The sequence below is a fragment of the Elephas maximus genome, chromosome 3 (assembly GCF_024166365.1).
Source record: "Elephas maximus indicus isolate mEleMax1 chromosome 3, mEleMax1 primary haplotype, whole genome shotgun sequence".
Lineage (NCBI taxonomy): Eukaryota > Metazoa > Chordata > Mammalia > Proboscidea > Elephantidae > Elephas > Elephas maximus.
Window position 1 is genome coordinate 88,434,416 of NC_064821.1, and position 18,170 is coordinate 88,452,585.

An 18,170-nucleotide genomic window follows, 5' to 3' on the forward strand; every position below is an offset into this window, starting at 1 on the left:
CTTTTGGTCTCAGGATGATGTAAGTCTCTAGTTCATGTGGCCCTTTCTGTCTGGTGGGCTCATAGTTACCGTGTGACCTTGGTGTTCTTCATTCTCCTTTGATCCAAGGGGATTGAGACCAATTGATGCATCTTAGATGGCCACTTGTTAGCATTTAAGACCCCAGACACCACACTTCAAAGTGGGATGCAGAATGTTTTCTTAATAGAAATTTATTTTGCCAATTGACTTAGAAGTCCCCTTAAGCCATAGTCCCCAAACCCCCGCCCTTGCTCTGCTGACCTTCGAAGCATTCAGTTTATCCCAGAAACTTCTTTGCTTTTGTTCCAGTCCAGTTGAGCTGACCTTCCCTGTATTGAGTATTGTCCTTCCCTTCACCTGAAGTAGTTCTTATCTACTAACTAATCAGTAAATAACCCTCTCCCACCCCCCCTCGCTCCCCCTCTTGTAACCACAAAAGAATGTGTTCTTCTCAGTTTGTACTGTTTCTCAAGATCTTATACTAGTGGTCTTACACAATATTTGTCCTTTTGCATCTGACTAATTTCACTCAGCATAATGCCTTCCAGGTTCATCCATGTTATGAAATATTTCACAGATTCGTCACTGTTCTTTATCGATGCATAGTATTCCATTGTGTGAATATACCATAATTTATTTAACCATTCCTCTGTTGATGGACACCTTGGTTGCGTCCAGCTTTTTGCTATTGTAAACAGAGCTGCAATGAACATGGGTGTGCATATATCTGTTCGTGTAAAGGCTCTTATTTCTCTAGGGTATATTCCAAGGAGTGGGATTTCTGGGTTGTATAGTAATTCTATTTCTAGCTTTTTAAGAAAACGCCAGATAGATTTCCAAAGTGGTTGTACCATTTTACATTCCCATCAGCAGTGTATAAGAGTTCCAATCTCTCCGCAGCCTCTCCAACATTTATTATTTTGTGTTTTTTGGATTAATGCCAGCCTTGTTGGAGTGAGATGGAATCTCATCATAGTTTTAATTTGCATTTCTCTAATGGCTAATGATCGAGAGCATTTTCTCATGTATCTGTTAGCTGCCTGAATATCTTCTTTAGTGAAGTGTGTGTTCATATCCTTTGCCCACTTCTTGATTGGGTTGTTTGTCTTTTTGTGGTTGAGTTTTGACAGAATCATGTAGATTTTAGAGATCAGGCGCTGGTTGGAGATGTCATAGCTGAAAATTCTTTCCCAGTCTGTAGGTGGTCTTTTTACTCTTTTGGTGAAGTCTTTAGATGAGCATAGGTGTTTGATTTTTAGGAACTCCCAGTTATCTGGTTTCTCTTCATCATTTTTAGTAATGTTTTGTATTCTGTTTATGTCTTGTATTAGGGCTTCTAACGTTGTCCCTATTTTTTCTTCCATGATCTTTATTGTTTTAGTCTTTATGTTTAGGTCTTTGATCCACTTGGAGTTAGTTTTTCTGTGTGGTGTGAGGTATGGGTACTGTTTCAATTTTTTACAAATGGATATCCAGTTATGCCAGCACCATTTGTTAAAAAGACTGTCTTTTCCCCGATGAACTGATACTGGGCCTTTGTCAAATATCAGCTGCTCATATGTGGATGGATTTATATCTGGGTTCTCAGTTCTGTTCCATTGGTCTATGTGCCTGTTGTTGTACCAGTACCGGGCTGTTTTGACTACTGTGGCTGTATAATATGTTCTAAAATCAGGTAGAGTGAGGCCTCCCACTTTCTTCTTCTTTTTCAGTAATACCTTGCTTATCTGGGGCTACTTTCCCTACCATATGAAGTTGGTGATTTGTTTCTCCATCACATTAAAAAATGTCATTAGAATTTGGATCGGAAGTGCCTTGTTTGTATAGATGGCTTTTGGTAGAATAGACATTTTTACTATGTTAAGTCTTCCTATCCATGAGCAAGGTATGTTTTTCCACTTATGTAGGCCCCTTTTAGTTTCTTGCATTAGTACTTTGTAGTTTTCTTTGTACGGGTCTTTTACATCTTTGGTAAGATTTATTCCTAAGTATTTTATCTTCTTGGGGGCTACTGTGAATGGTATTCATTTGGTGATTTCCTCTTCAATGTTCTTTTTGTTGATGTAGAGGAATCCAAGTGATTTTTGTATGTTTATCTTGTAACCTGAGACTCTGCCAAACTCTTCTATTAGTTTCAGCAGTTTTCTGGAGGATTCCTTAGGGTTTTCTGTGTATAAGATCATGTCATCTGCAAATATAGATACTTTTACTTCTTCCTTGCCAATCCGGATGCCCTTTATTTCTTTGTCTAGCCTTGGACCGCCAACACAATGTTGAATAAGGGTGGTGATAAAGGGCATCCTTGTCTGGTTCCCGTTCTCAAGGGAGATGCTTTCAGGCTCTCCCCGTATAGAATGATGTTGGCTGTTGGCCTTGTATAGATGCCCTTTATTATGTTGAGGAATTTTCCTTCAATTCCTATTTTGCTGAAAGTTTTTATCATGAATAGGGGTTGGACTTTGTCAAATGCCTTTTCTGCATCAATTGATAAGATCGTGTAGTTTTTGTCTTTTGTTTTATTTATATGGTGGATTACATTAATGTTTTTTCTAATATTAAACCAACCTTGCATACCTGGTATAAATCCCACTTGGTTGTGGTGGATTATTTTTTTGATGTGTTGTTGAATTCTATTGGCTAGAATTTTGCTGAGGATTTTTGCATCTATGTTCATGAGGGATATAGGTCTATAATTTTCTTTTTTGTGGTGTCTTTACCTGGTTTTGGTATCAGGGATATGCTGGCTTCATAGAATGAGTTAGGTAGTATTCCATCATTTTCTATGCTTTGAAATACCTTTAGTAGCAGTGGGGTTAACTCTTCTCTGAAAGTTTGGTAGAACTCTGCAGTGAAGCCGTCCAGGCCAGGGCTTTTTTTCGTTGGGAGTTTTTTGATTACCTTGTCAGTCTTTTTTTGTTATGGGTCTTTTTAATTGTTCTACTTCTGAATGTGTTAGTTTAGGTAGGTAGTGTTTTTCTAGGAATTCATCCATTTCTTCTAGATTTTCAAATTTGTTAGAGTACAATTTTTTGTAATAATCTGATATGATTGTTTTAATTTCAGTTGGGTCTGTTGTGATATGGCCCATTTCATTTCTTATTCGGGTTATTTGTTTCCTTTCCTGTATTTCTTTAGTCAGTCTAGCCAATGGTTTATCAATTTTGTTAATGTTTTCAAAGAACCAGCTTTTGGCTTTGTTAATTCTTTCAATTGTTTTTCTGTTCTCTATTTCATTTAGTTCAGCTCTAATTTTTGTTTGTTTTCTTCTCGTGCCTGATGGATTCTTTTGTTGCTCGCTTTGTATTTCTTCAAGTTGTAGGGACAGTTCTCTGATTTTGGCTCTTTCTTCTTTATGTATGTGTGCATGTATCTATATAAATTGACCTCTGAGCACTGCTTTTACTGTGTCCCAGAGGTTTTGATAGGAATTGTTTTCATTCTCATTGTATTCTATGAATTTCTTTATTCCTTGCTTAATGTCTTCTATAACCCAGTCTTTTTTCGGCAGAGTATTGTTCAGTTTCCAAGTATTTGATTTCTTTTCCCTGATTTTTCTGTTACTAATTTCCACTTTTATGGCCTTGTGGTCTGAGAAGATGCTTTGTAATATTTCAGTGTTTTGGATTCTGCAAAGGTTTGTTTTATGACCTAATATGTGATCTATTCTAGAGAATGTTCCATGTGCACTAGAAAAAGAAGTATCCTTTGCAGCTGTTGGGTGGAGTGTTTTGTATAAGTCTATGAGGTCCAGTTGGTTGATTGTAGCAATTAGGTCTTCCATGTTTCTATTGAGCTTCTTACTGGAAGTCCTATCCTCCGAAAGTGGTGTGTTAAAGTCTCCTACTATAATTGTGGAGGTGTCTATCTCACTTTTCAGTTCTGTTAATGTTTGTTTTATGTATCTTGCAGCCCTGTCTTTGGGTGAATAAATATTTAATATGGTTATATTTTCCTGGTCAATTGCCCCTTTAATTATTATGTAGTGTCCTTCTTTATCCTTTGTGGTGGATTTAACTTTAAAGTCTATTTTGTCAGAAATTAATATTGCTACTACAGCTCTTTTTTGATTGTTGTTTGCTTGATATATTTTTTTCCATCCTTTGAGTTTTAGTTTGTTTGTGTCTCTAAGTCTAAGGTGTTTCTCTTGTAGGCAGTATATAGACGGATCGTGTTTCTTTATCCAGTCTGAGATTCTTTGGCTCTTTATTGGTGCATTTAGTCCATTTCCATTCAGTGTAATTATAGATAAGTATGTGTTTAGTGCTGTCATTTTGATGTCTTTTTGTGTGTGTTGTTGACAATTTCATTTTTCCACTTTTTTGTGCTGAGATATTTTTCTTTGTAAATTATGTTTCTCATTTTCATAGTAGTTGAATTTATGTTTGCTGAGTTGTTATGTTTTTCTTGGTTTTTATTTTGAGTTATGGAATGGTTAGACCGTTTTGTGGTTACCTTAATATTTAACCCTATTTTTCTAAGTAAAAACGTAACTCGTATCGCCATATATTGCCTTGTTTTCCTCTCCATATGGCAGTTCTATGCCTCCTGTATTTAGTCCCTCTTTTTGATTATTGTGATCTTTTACATAATGACTGTAATGATTCCCTGTTTTGAGCATTTTTTTTGTTTTTAAAATTAATCTTAATTTGTTTTTGTGATTTCCCTATTTGAGTTGATATCAGGATGTTCTGTGACCTTGTGTTGTGTTGGTATCTGATATTACTGATTTTCTGACCATACAATTTCCTTTAGTATTTCTTGTAGCTTCGGTTTGGTTTTTGCAAATTCTCTAAGCTTGTGTTTATCTGTAAATGTTTTAATTTCACCTTCATATTTTAGAGAGAGTTTTGCTATATGATCCTTGGCTAGCAATTTGTCTCTTTCAGTGATCTACATATGTCATCCCATTGCCTTCTTGACTGCATGGTTTCTGCTGAGTAGTCTGAACTTATTCTTATTGATTCTCCTTTGTAGGAGAGCTTTCTTTTATCCCTGGCTGCTTTTTAAATTTTCTCTTTATCTTTGGTTTTGGCAAGTTTGATGATAATATGTCTCGGTGATTTTCTTTTTGGATCAATCTTATATGGGGTTCGATAAGCATTTTGGATAGCTATCCTTTTGTCTTTCATGATGTCAGGGAAGTTTTCTGCGAACAGATCTTCAGCTATTCTCTTTGTATTTTCTGTTATCCCTCCCTGTTCTGGAACTCCAATCACATGCAAGTTATTCTTCTTGATAGAGTCCCACATGGTTCTTAGAGTTTCTTCAATTTTTTGAATTCTTTTTTCTGATTTTTCTCCAACTATATTGGTGTCAGTTGCCTTATCCTCCACCTCCCCCAGTCTGCATTCCAGTTGTTCGATTCTGCTCCTCTGACTTCCTACTGAGTTGTCTAATTCTGTAATTTTACTGTTAATCTTTTGGATTTCTGAATGCTGTCTCTCTATGGATTCTTGCAGTTTATTAATTTTTCTAGTATGTTCTTGAATAATCTTTTTGATTTCTTCAACTGCTTTATCAGTGTGTTCCCTGGCTTTTTCTGTAGATTGCCTTAATTTGTTTCTGAGGTCATCCCTGATGTCTTGAAGCATTCTGTAAATTAGTTTTTTATATTCTGCATCTGGCAATTCCAGGATTGTATCTTCATTTGGGAAAGATTTTGATTCTTTAATTTGGGGAGTTGTAGAAGCAATCATGGTCTGCCTCTTTATGTCATTTGATATCGACTGCTGTCTCTCAGCCATCTATAAGATATTGTAATGATTTATTTTATGTTTACTCACTATGTCTTATCTTGTTTTGTTTTCTTTCAATATACATAGATGGGCTACTAGATTGCGCTGTCTTGATTGTTGTAGCCTTTGAATCACTTATGTCCTATTACCAGCTGGTTCGGGCTGTTACCAGATATATAAGCCTAAGAGTCCATTCACTATTCTTGAGTAGAATCTGATTTTGGATCACCAAGTGTGTGGTGTAGACTGTCACTTATTCACTTAGAGGAGTAGTGGTGATAGTTGTGTGCACCAGATTCTAGTAGCAGCAGGGTTTCACACTCCGGGGGGGTGGGGGCAGGATGCTGACAGGCTTCCCCCAAGTGCCAGTGAAGTAGGTGTGTCTCTATTCCTAAAGCACTTTGGTGGGTGGGCTCTGCAGCTGTACCTTAGGCACCCAATGCATTTACCTCTACAGATTGGTAGGTGTCACTATCCTCAGACCCCTGTGGCAGGAGACTGGGTGGTTTGGGTGGAGCTTCAACCCTCAGTTCCCCTTGTGGGTCAGAGAGAGCTCCATTTAATAGGTAGAGGAATCAGACCTGGAGAACTTGTCTTTCCAGTAATCAATTACAGTCAGATCACTATCAGAATTGCCTTTGCATTCTAATAGCCACCTTGTTCCCTGTAGGGATGAAAGCCCAAGACTTTGGATCTCTTATGCTTGGCTGGAGCTGGTTCTGTATTTTTATTCTAATTTCCGGAAGTCAGGGAAGGATTTTTGGTCCCTGGGTTTTTGTAGCTGCTTCTCTCAGGCCAGGAGAATGGGTTAGGAAAAGACAAAAACAAAAACAAACCACAGGGCACTTCACCCTCTGGCCCAGGAAATTCCAATGTTAATGAAGCCGCCTGGGAAGCGGAGGGCAGGGATCAGATAGATAGGAGAGAGTAGCACCCAGGAATATGGACAAAGTTACTTATCTTGCTTGGTGAGGACTGTTTTATCTGAGATTCCTGAGGCGTGTGTAGCCTGTGTGCGCTGGCTGGGTCGCGATTGCCCCCGAGAGTCAGGCTGGTGTCCTGTGCTTGTGCTGTCTCAGAAGCTGTGGTCAGTTCCTCCACTCCCAGTCCAAAGCCCAGCGCGAAGATTCCCTGGCTGAGACGCCATACTCCAGGCTCCAAAACCAGTCGCTGCCTCCTGGTGACTTCTCCTCCTGTCAGCTGTGTCACTGAGCTGCCTGCATGCACTGGCTGGGCTTCCCCTGAGGTCAGTTCAGGGGGCTAGGGCTTCGTCCCATGTTTGCGCCATCTCAGGATGCCGTGCTCAGCTCCCCTGTGCCCAGTCCAAACCTGGCGCCAAGGTTTTCTGACTGGGACACTGGCTTCAGGCTCCGAAAACAGTCATTGCTTCCCCGTGGTTGCTCGTTCTCTCTTTAGCCGCATCAATGTGCAGCCTGTTTGCACTGGCTGAGTCTCTACGGAGGTTACCCCAGGGTTCTAGGGGTTAGGGTTGTGTCCCGTGCCTGCCCCACCTCATCAAGCCTCAATCAGCCCCACCACTCAGCACCTGGGAACCGCTAGGGCTCAAGGCTGTGGTGCCAGTTGCTGGCTTCAGTGGCAGTTGCTGCTTCACGACGCAGCTTTTCGCTAACCTGTCTCTCAGGTCAACTCTTTAGATCTATGTTTGATGGTCAGGGTTTGTAGATTGTCATGTATGTGATCGATTCACTTGTTTTTCTGAGTCTTTGTTACGAGAGGGGTCTGAGGTAGCTTCTACCTAGTTGGCCATCTTGGCCCCGCCTCTAGAATAGACATTTTTATAACGTTAAGTCTTCCTATCCATGAGCAAGGTATGTTTTTCCACTTATGTAGGTCTCTTCTGGTTTCTTGCAGAAGTGTTTTGTAGTTTTCTTTGTATAAGTCTTTTGCATGTCTGGTAAGATTTATTCCAAAGTATTTTATCTTCTTGGGGGCTACTGTAAATGGTATTGATTTGGTGTTTTCCTCTCCAGTGTTCTTTTTGTTGGTGTAGAGGAATCCAACTGATTTTTGTACGTTTATTTTGTAACCTGTTACTCTGCTGAAATCTTCTACTAGTTTCAGTAGTTTTCTGGAGGATTCCTTAGGGTTTTCTGTTTATTAGATCATGTCATCTGCAAATAGAGTTAATTTTACTTTTTCCTTGCAATCTGCATGCCCTTTATTTCTTTATCAATCCTAATTGCTCTGGCTAGGACCTCCAACACAATGTTGAATAAGAGCAGTGATAAAGGGCATCCTCGTCTGGGTCCCGTTCTCAGTGGGAATGCTTTCAGGCTCTCTCCATTTAGGATGATGTCGCTGTTGGCTTTGTATAAATGCCCTTTATTATGTTGAGGAATTTTCCTTCTATTCCTATTTTGCTGAGAGTTTTTATCATGAATGGGTATTGAAGTTTGCCAAATGCCTTTTCTGCTTCAATTGATAAAATCGTGTGATTCTTGTCTTTTGTTTTATTTATATGATGGATTACATTAATTGTTTTTCTAATGTTGAACCATCCCTACATACCTGGTATGAATCCCACTTGGTTGTGGTGGATTATTTTCTTAATATGTTGTTGAATTCTATTGGCAAGGATTTTGTTGAGGATTTTTGCATCTGTGTTCATGAGGGATATATTTTTGTAATTTTCTTTTTTTTGCTGTGTCTTTACCTGGTTTTTGTATCAGATATGGTGGCTTCGTAGAATAAGTTTGGTAGTATTCCATCCTTTTCTATGCTCTGAAATAACCTTTAGTAGTAGTGGTGTTAACTCCTTTCTGAATCTGTGGTAGAACTCTGCAGTGAAGCCTTAGCAGAATCCAAAACATCGAAATATTACAAACCATCTTCTCTGACCATAAGGCCATAAAAGTAAAAACCAATAACAGAAAAAGCAGGGAAAAGAAATGAAACACTTGGAAGCTGAAAAATAACCTGCTCAAAAAGACTGGATTATAGAAGACATTATGGATGTCTTCTATAAGGGCGTTTTTTTCCATAGGGAGTTTTTTGATTACCTTTTCAATCTCTTCTGTTGTAATGGGTTTATTTAGTTGTTCTACCTGTGTGTTAGCTTAGGTAGGTAGTGTGTTTCTAGGAATTCATCCATTTTTTTCTAAATTTTCAAATTTGAGTGCAATTTTTCATGGTAATCTGATATGAGTCTATAATTTCAGCTGAGTCTGTTGTAATATCACCCCTCTCATTTCTTATTCAGGTTATTTGCTTCCTCTCCTGTTTTTCTTTTGTCAGTTTGGCCAGTGATTTATCCATTTTACTGATGTTTTCAAAAAACCAGCTTTTGGTCTTGTTAATTCTTTTAGTTGTTTTTCTGTTTTCTATTTCATTTAGTTCTGCTCTAATTTTTATTACTTGTTTTCCTCTAGTGCCTGAGGGTTTCTTTTATTGTTTTCTTTCTATTCAAGTTGTTAAGGGATAATTCTTTGATTTTGGCCTTTTCTTCTTTTTGTATTTGTGCCTTTATTGATATAAATTGACCTCTGAGCACTGCTTTCGCTGTATCCCAAAGGTTCTAATGGGAAGTGTTTTCATTCTCATCTGATTCTATGAATTTTTTTATTCCATCCATAATGTCTTCTATAATCCAATCTTTTTGAGCAGGTTATTGTTCAGCTTCCAAGTGTTTCATTTCTTTTCCCTGCTTTTTCTGTTATTGGTTTTTACTTTTATGGCCTTATGGTCAGAGAAAATGGTTTGTAATATTTCGATGTTTTGGATTCTGCTAAGGCTTGCTTTATGCCCTAATATGTGATCTCTTCTAGAGAATGTTCCATGTGCACTAGAAAAGAAAGTGTACTTGGGTGCTGTTGGGTGATGTGTTCTGTATATGTCTATGAGGTCAAGTTGGTGTATTGTGGCATTTAGATTTTCCGTGTCTTTATTGAGCTTCTTTCTGGATGTCCTGTCCTTCACTGAAAGCGGCGTGTTGTAGTCTCCTACTATTACTGTGGAGCTGTCTATCTCACTTTTCAGTGCTGATAGAGTTTGTTTTATGTATCTTGGAGCCCTGTCATTGGGTACATAAATATTTAATATGGTTATATCCTCCTGGTATATTGTCCCCTTAGTCATTGTATAGTGTCTTTCCTTATCCTTTCTGATGGATTTAACTTTAAAGTCTATTTTGTCAGAAATTAATATTGCCACTCTTGCTCATTTTTGATTGTTGTTTACTTGATGTATTTTTTTCCATCCTTTGAGTTTTAGTTTGTGTCTCTAAGTCTAAGGTGTTTCTCGTGTAGGCAGCATATAGATGAATCGTGTTTTTTAATCCATTGTGCCACTCTGTGTCTCTTTATGGGTGCATTTAGTCCATTTATATTCAGCGTAATTTTGGATAGGCATGAATTTTAGTGCTATCATTTTGATGTCTTTTTTTGTCGTAACAGTTTCATTTTCCCACTTAATTTTATGTGCGAATTAGATTATATATTGTATATTTCCTCATATTTGTTGTTGTTGATTTTGTTTCTGCTGAGTCTCTATTTTTTTCTTGTATTTTTTTTTTTTTTTTGATGAGTAGGATAGTTTGTCTCCTTTGTGGTTACCTTATTATTTACCCCTATTTTCGAAATTTAAACCTAACTTTTATTTCTTTGTATTGCCGTATCTTCCTCTCCATATGGAAGGTGTATGATTACATTTCTTAGTCCCTCTTTATTATTTTAATGTTGTCTTCTTTTATGTAATAACATCACCGTTACCCTGTTTTGAGCCCTTTTTAAAATCTTGGTTTATTTTTTGTATTTCCCTGTCTGGATTGACTTCTGATTGCCCTGCCCAGTGTTCTAGTCTTGGGTTGATACCTGATATTATTGATTTTCTAATCAAAGAACTCCCTTTAGTATCTCTTGTAGTTTTGGTTTGGTTTTTACGAATTCCCTTAACCTCTGTTTATCTGGAAATGTCCTCATTTCACCTTCGTAATAGACAGTTTTGCTGGGTATAAGATTCTTGGCTGGCAATTTTTTTTGTTCATTTTTTTTTTTTTATACAAATCCCATTGCCTTCTTGCCTGCATGGTTTCTGCCGAGGAAAAAAAAAACCCAGGGCCGTTGAGTTGATTCCGACTAGTCTGAGCTTATTGTTACTGGCTCTCTTTTGTAGGTGACTTTTCGTTTATCCCTACCTGCTGTTAAAATTCTCTATCTTTGGTTTTGACAAGTGTGATTGTCATATATCTTGGTGACGTTCTTTTAACATGTACCTTATGTGGAGTTTGATGAGCATCTTGGATAGATATCTTCTCATCTTTCATGGTATCAAGTAAGTTTTCTGCTAACAAATCTTCAACAGTTCTGTCTGTATTTTCTGTTATCCCTCCCTGTTCTGGTGCTCCAGTCACTCATAGGTTATTCCTCTTGATAGAGTCCCACATGATTCTTAAGGTTTCTTCATTTTTTTAAATTCTTTCATCTGATTTTTCTTCAAATATATTAGTGTCAAGTGCTTTGTCTTCCACTTGCTCAAATCTGCTTCTTTGACTTTCTGTTGAGTTGTCTACTTCTATAATTTCGTTGTTAATCTTCTGAATTTCTGATTGCTGTCTGTGTATGGATTTTTCCAGCTTATTAAATTTTTCATTATGTTCCTGAATAATCTTTTGGATTTCTTCAACTGCTTTATCTGTGTGTTCCTTGGGTTTTCTTCATATTGCCTCATTTCCTTCCTGGTGTCTTAAAGGGTTCTGTATACTAATCTTCTGTATTCTGCCTCTGATAATCCCAGGAGGGGACTTTCTTCTAGAAGATCCCTTGATTCTTTGTTTTGAGAGCTTGTTGAGGCGATCGTGGTCTGTTTCTTTATGGACTTTATATTGACTGTTGTCTCCGAGCCATCTGTAAGTTATTGTATTCATTTATTTTATGCTTGCTTACTGTGTGATAACTTCTTGCTTTGTTTTCTTTGATATGTTCAAATGGGTTTCTCGAGCATGCTAGCTTGATTATTTTTGCCTTTGGAAATCTGATGTCCTGTTCCGAGATGGCTAGAGCTGTTATCAGGTATATCAGTCTACGAGTCCATTCACTTTTCATGTGTGAATTCAGCTCAGGTGTCCAGGTAGCTGATCATGAAGTGCGTGGTACAGGGACTGTCCTACAGTCTTAGAGTGGCAGGGGTGATTGATGTAGGTCCTGGTATGTGGTTGCAGTCAGGGGGTCACACCCTGAACAAGGTAGGGGGCTGAGAGTCATCCCCAATGTGTCTCTGAGGAAAGGGTGTCCCTGTTCCCTGGAGAGTATAGGTGGGTGGATTCTGCAGACAGGCCATGGGCACCCAGTGTTTTTGGTTGTAAGAACTGGGAGGTACCAGTTATTGTTGGACCCCTGTTGCAGGTGGCTGGGTGACCTTAGTGGAGCTACCAGTCCTTAGGCCCCTGATGTGGGTAGGTGAGGATTGTGTTTAATAGGCAAAGGAACGTGAAACATCAAACACCCACCTCTCCGTTGCACAGCTGAAATGGTTGGAGTCTGCCAACAAGCGTCTGTTCTCCTGAAATAGGCCCACACAGATCCATGCAGAGGTGAAAGTTACTCAGTGTCCCCGGACTGTTTATGCTTGGACAGGAGCTGCTTCTGTCCTGAGCTACCCTGGTGAGTGGAGCTGGCAAATTATCTTTTCCCCCAGTTGCAAGTTTTTTCCTTCTCCAAGGCCAGGAGGATATCTCTAGGTGCTCAACAGTGCCTATTTCAGGCCCAGGGAAGTCAGCCACTGAAGGCGCCTTGGGAGCGAGTGTGTGCGGTAAGATATATGCAAGTACTTAGCTTTTGCAGAGAGCGCCATTCTTCTCTGGTTCCATAGATGTGATTAGGCTGTGTGGTTGGCTGCTTCTCCCTGAGGAAACTGCTTCTGAACGCTAGTACCAGCCCGCCACCGCAGCTCCCAGGAATGGTGCCTGAGGGCTCTCCGCGATTCAGGTCTGGTAACTCCTCTGTGCTTCTGAACCATCTCTTCCTCCCCCTGCCCCTCAGTTCGTTTTCTAAAGCTTGCCTTTGATGTTCAGGGCTCGTAATTTGTTTTAAATATACTCATTTCACTTGTTTTTTTTGGTCTTTGTTGTAAAGAGGGCTCACCGGAATCGTCTAGTTCACCATCTTGGCTCCGCCCCTCTTATATGATCTTTATAGCCACTATATCTAAGCCTTAGAGATAGGTGAATCCCCAGTCACGTTGTTACATGTTATTAAGCCATGGCATGAACCTAGTTCTCTGAACTTCAAATTTTGTGCTCTTTCCTACATGCCCTGATACTATTGTATAATGTAAATCCTTTATCATGTTTTTGGGGTGACACCATGTGAATTTAATAGAACAAGCAAATGATCAAGAAGAGTTTTGTTAGAATTTCATAGGAGTACAATAGTTGCGTATGCACTGGTTTCCCTCTTGTCTCCTGACCTCAAGATAGACACACACTAAAATGTGAATTAAGTGGAGCTAAAACACCATAATGCCCAGAGCAGTAGTAATGGTTTGTTATATGAGAAAGGCACCTTTGTGCATCCCAGCAGATATATTTGCTGCCATACCTGTGGAAATGATTGTATTTGGGGATAATGGCCCCTTTAAGGCCAGTTAGTAAATGATATTAGAGTAGATTTCCTCTTAGGTAGTGTTTTTCTCTCTTGACAGCATTTTTTCTGACTCTTCATGGGGTACCTACTAGCCAGAAGGCTCTGTCAATAACTACTGTGCGATACAGTATAGTCTTTACCCAGTAAAGTCTGTTTAGCTGACCTAACTGTAATGGGCAGTTGTCATCAGTTCAATTCCAAATGGGGAGAAAGGAGCTGGTTGTGAGCCTTATAATGCTGATAATGATTATAGTAAGTACTGTTTACTTACTTGATTGATTCATTGATTTATTTATCAAATATTCATTTGGTGCCTACCAGGCCAGGTGTTGTATTAGGTGGTAGGAATGTCGTTGTGAGCAAGGCTGGTCCGTGCTTCTCCAGAGCTAGAAGTCAGAGAAAACAGTTAATTAAACAAATAATTATAACAAAGAGTGAAGTGTATATGATCAAGGAATTAAAGAAATATTTGAAAATATATGGAGAGAGGCTAGGGAATCTAAGTTTAGGGAAAACTTCTCAGACGAAATGAGGTTTAAGTTGAGGCCAAATCATGTATAAAAACCCAGGCAGAGGAAACAGATTGTATGAAGACCTGTTGATGAGAAAGAGCATGGCATGTTTAAGAGACTGAAACACCAGTAAGACTGCAGAATTGTGCAAATGATGCTGAAGAGGTGGGCAGTACCAGCCAGGTAGTGCCCCGTGGGCTACGGAAGGTTTTTAGACTTTATCCATTGAGGAGTTTTAAGTACAAACATGACCCAATCTGGTCTGCATTTTAAAAAGATCTTTTTGACTGCAGTGTTTGTTTTGTTAAGCTCATAAGGTATCAACCAGAAAATGGACACTAATTATATGATATTTACATTGATAGGACAATAATTAAGGGAAACAAAACTAATTTGAAACGAGACCAATTAGGAGATTGTTATAGGATGATGGTGGCGTGGACTAAGGGATATGGCAGTGTCTCTAAGGGCAGTTGGTTATAAGTGTTGGGAGTTTGGGAGACAGATCTGGGAAGGAGAGCTTTTCTTACGAAGTGTTGGAAAGAAAGGATAAATTGGTACAGCCATTTTGGGGAGCAATTTGGGACACCTAACACTTCATGACTCAGCAGTTCCATATCTAAGTATATGTTCCAAAAAACTTTTTATACACATATATGAGGAAACAAGTACAAGAATGTTTATAGGAGCATTGTTTTAATGGTGGAAAAAAAAAACCTGAAAAGCAAATGAAATTTCCAATAACTGCAGAATGGATAAATAAGTATTAATATATTTATACTGGACACTATTGTACTGAAGATTAATGAACTAAAGTGATACATATCTACACGGGTGAATCTCCCAATTATAGCATTGTCTGAAAAAGCCAGTCACAAATGAATATATATAATACAAAACCATGTAAAACAGTACTAGCAATTATTTATGAATATATATGTAATAAGATTAAAGATATATGGGGAAGATAAACAACAAATTCAAAGTAGTTGTTAAGTGGAGATTGATGGGGGTGGGGGGTGGGACTTGATACATTTTAGAGAGCAAATCACAGAGGCCCCAAATGTTATTATAAGGCTTTTTTCTTATGCCAATGGTGTGTGTATTCATCTCTTTTCCATATTATTTTCTGTATTTCTTTATATAAAATTATTTATAATTACAAAAAAAAAATCATATCTCATTCCTTTCATATCCCTGACCCTAATGATACGAATTCTTTACCATTCTTTAGCACGTAATGATTAGCCCTACCATGCTTGGAATCTAAACTGGGGAAATGGTTTCATCTAGCGGAGAAAATGTTGCTAGTATTCTATGAGATGTTCCTTTTGGGCAGGCAGAATAAGAGGTAGTAGTTAACCTGACTGCTCTTTATTTTACTAAAATTTAAGAGACAAAGGAGAAGATTATCATTTAGAAATATTTAGTGTTCACCATTCTTAAGGTAATGCTATAGCAACAGCATAACTCTGGTTATTTAGTATAGACTTTTAGGACTCAGATGGGTCTTTATTTCTGTCTAAATTGCGTTTTTGTTTTTTTTTTCCAGAAGGAGTTGAGCCTTCCAAGAAGAGGCAGTTTGTAAGTAGATGACTATTATCATTATGAGTGTGATTATAATTATTATCCCATCTTGGTGACTACTGTCAGCCTCACTTGGAGGAAATTCGTCCAAGAGTGGTTTTGGGGTTTTTTTTTTTTTCCAGACTCATGTCTGGGCCAGGGAAGCCCATGGGCCTACTGACTTTTGCTAAGTCAGACCCTTCCTCATCTTGATTTCTGCCTAGCATTTTGGGAATGCTTCTACTTACATATGCATAGTCTTATATTTGGGGGTTTACTAGACTTAAGCATTTTGAACATGTTGAAATTGAGACTCTTGGCATCTACATCTATTCCATAACATGGTACTAGGGAGAGGCCAACTTTTCTGACAAGTTGGGGCAAGGGCAGCTATGTCTGGGGACGAGGTTGAAGTAGAATTTTCTTTCACCTGTTTGTTCAAGGGCTGGGGGAGCTTGATGCATAATTCTTGTTCATGGATTTTAGTCTGTTTTGTTTTTTCTGCCTGCTTTTTCTCCAAGAGTTCTGTTGGGATGGTATTGCAAATATGGCTAATGAGAACTGTCTGGAATGTTGTTAAAATGTAAAGTCTAAACTTAATGAATTAGAATCTCGTGTTCGGGCCCAAGAACCTGTATTTTACACATATGCACCCACACCCACCATGATTTGCCTAAGAAGCCAAATTTGGGAAACATTAAGGAAATAGGGCAATGATAAGACAATGGCTTTGAAGACATTTCCTTAAGAGATGTAACTAGGGAGGGGCACACAACAGTATCTATTTCTTAAATGTCCACAGGTGTTCGTTTTATTCAATATACTTTACGTTGTGTGTGTATATGTGTGTGTGGATTTTTTAATGTATGAAACACATGGTAGTTCTTTCTGTTACTGTTGTTTTAGGATTTTGATTTGTAAACATGCTCTAGATTAAGTTGCCCTCTAAGATTTGTAAACTTTTTGGCTGGTTTATGAAAGCTCATTGTGATTTGGTATAAAAAGACTTGAGCTATGAGTCAGAAAACTCCTAGGATGCAGTCTTGGCTATGTCACCTAACTAGCTTCGTAAACTTAGGCAAATCACTCATCTCCCTAAACTTCAATTGCCTTGTCTATAAAACGAAGATCGTGATACCCGTTTTTCCTTCTTCATATAGCCAATGGAAAGGTCACTTAATATATGTTATAGTGCTTCATTAGTTGTACTTTTATTCTATAATGTATTATTTTTAGAGTTTTTGTAAACATTGAATTTATAAGAACAACACAAAATAAATGAAATTTGGTAACTTTGGAGACCCTCAGTTGTTATTGATATCCTCTAGGCATAGGTGAACTAAAATGGACTGGTATCGGCCTTTTCAGATTGCACAATCATATGGTCTACTATACCGTGAATGACATTGAAGAGGAATGGTGTCGCCTTCATTGTCAAAAAGAACATTTCAAGACCTATCCTGAAGTACAGTGCTGTCAGTGATAGGATAATATCTATATACCTGCAAGGAAGACCAGTTGATTCAACTATTATTCAAATCTAAGCATCAACTGCTAATGCTGAAGATGAAGAAATTGAAAATTTTTACCAACTACTGCAGTCTGAAATTGATCAAACATGCAATCAAGATGCATTGATAATTACTGGTGATTGGAATGTGAAAGTTGGAATCAAAGAAGAAGAATAGTAGTTGGGAAACATGGCCTTGGTGATAGAAATGATGGCAGAGATCACATGATAGAATTTTGCAAGACCAACAACTTCTTTATTGCAAACACATTTTTTCACGAGCATAAATGGTGACTATACATGTGGACCTTGCTGGATGGAATACACAGGAATCAAATCGATTACATCTGTGGAAAGAGACAGTGGAGAAGCTCAGTATCATCAGTGAGAACAAGGCCAGGGCTGACTGCAGAACAGGCCACCAATGACTCCTATGCCAGTTCAAGTTGAAGCTGAAGAAAATTAGAACAAGTCCACGAGAGCCAAACTACAACCTTTTGTATATCCCACCTGAATTTAGAGACCATATTAAGAACAGATTTAATGAATTGAACACTAATTGCTGGAGACCAGATGAGTTGTGGGATGATTTGAAGGATATCATATATGAAGAAAACAAAAGAGCATTAAAAAGACAGGAAAGAAAGAAAAGAATAAAATGGATGTCAGAAGGGACTCTTGGTGTTGAGCATAGAATAGCTAAAGCAAATGGAAGAAATGATGAAGTAAAAGAGCTGAACAGAAGACTTCAAAGGGCACCTGGAGAAGACAAAGTACACCTACTTCTCACTTATCGACATGGTAAGGTTCCAAAGACCAGGTTGTTATGGGAAAATTGGCATCATTTCATAACTGCCAATTTATGTCATTACGTAAATGCCAAACCACTGAGAATTGTGGCCCAGCCAAGTTAACACATAACCTTAACCATCACAAGCCAGCGTTACTCTCGCCAGATATACATTGTTAATGCACAAAATAGTTGGGATAGTATATTTTTTACTATTTTCGTGAATGCAAAATGTTGGATAATGAGATAGTCAATAAGTGAGGAATAAGTGTAGAGTATTATAATGAAATGTACAAAGACCTGGAGTTAGAAAACCAAAAGGGAAGAACACGCTTGTCATTTCTGAAGCTGAAAGCACTGAAGAAACAGTTCAGGCCTCGAGTTACAATATTGAAGGATTCTGTGGGCAAAATATTGAACAATGCAGGAACCATCAAA

General features: G+C 38.2%; 1 protein-coding gene across 7 annotated transcripts in view; it reads left to right on the top strand.

The window, feature by feature from the left end:
* The window catches only part of MAST2 (microtubule associated serine/threonine kinase 2), a 252,812-nt gene that overhangs the window by 107,857 nt on the left and 126,785 nt on the right, over positions 1-18,170 (top strand). For all 7 annotated transcript variants that reach the window (XM_049879167.1, XM_049879169.1, XM_049879168.1 and 4 more), the window contains exon 4: positions 15,419-15,450. In XM_049879167.1, the coding sequence (XP_049735124.1) occupies positions 15,419-15,450 (32 nt within the window). The remainder of the gene's footprint in view (positions 1-15,418; positions 15,451-18,170) is intronic.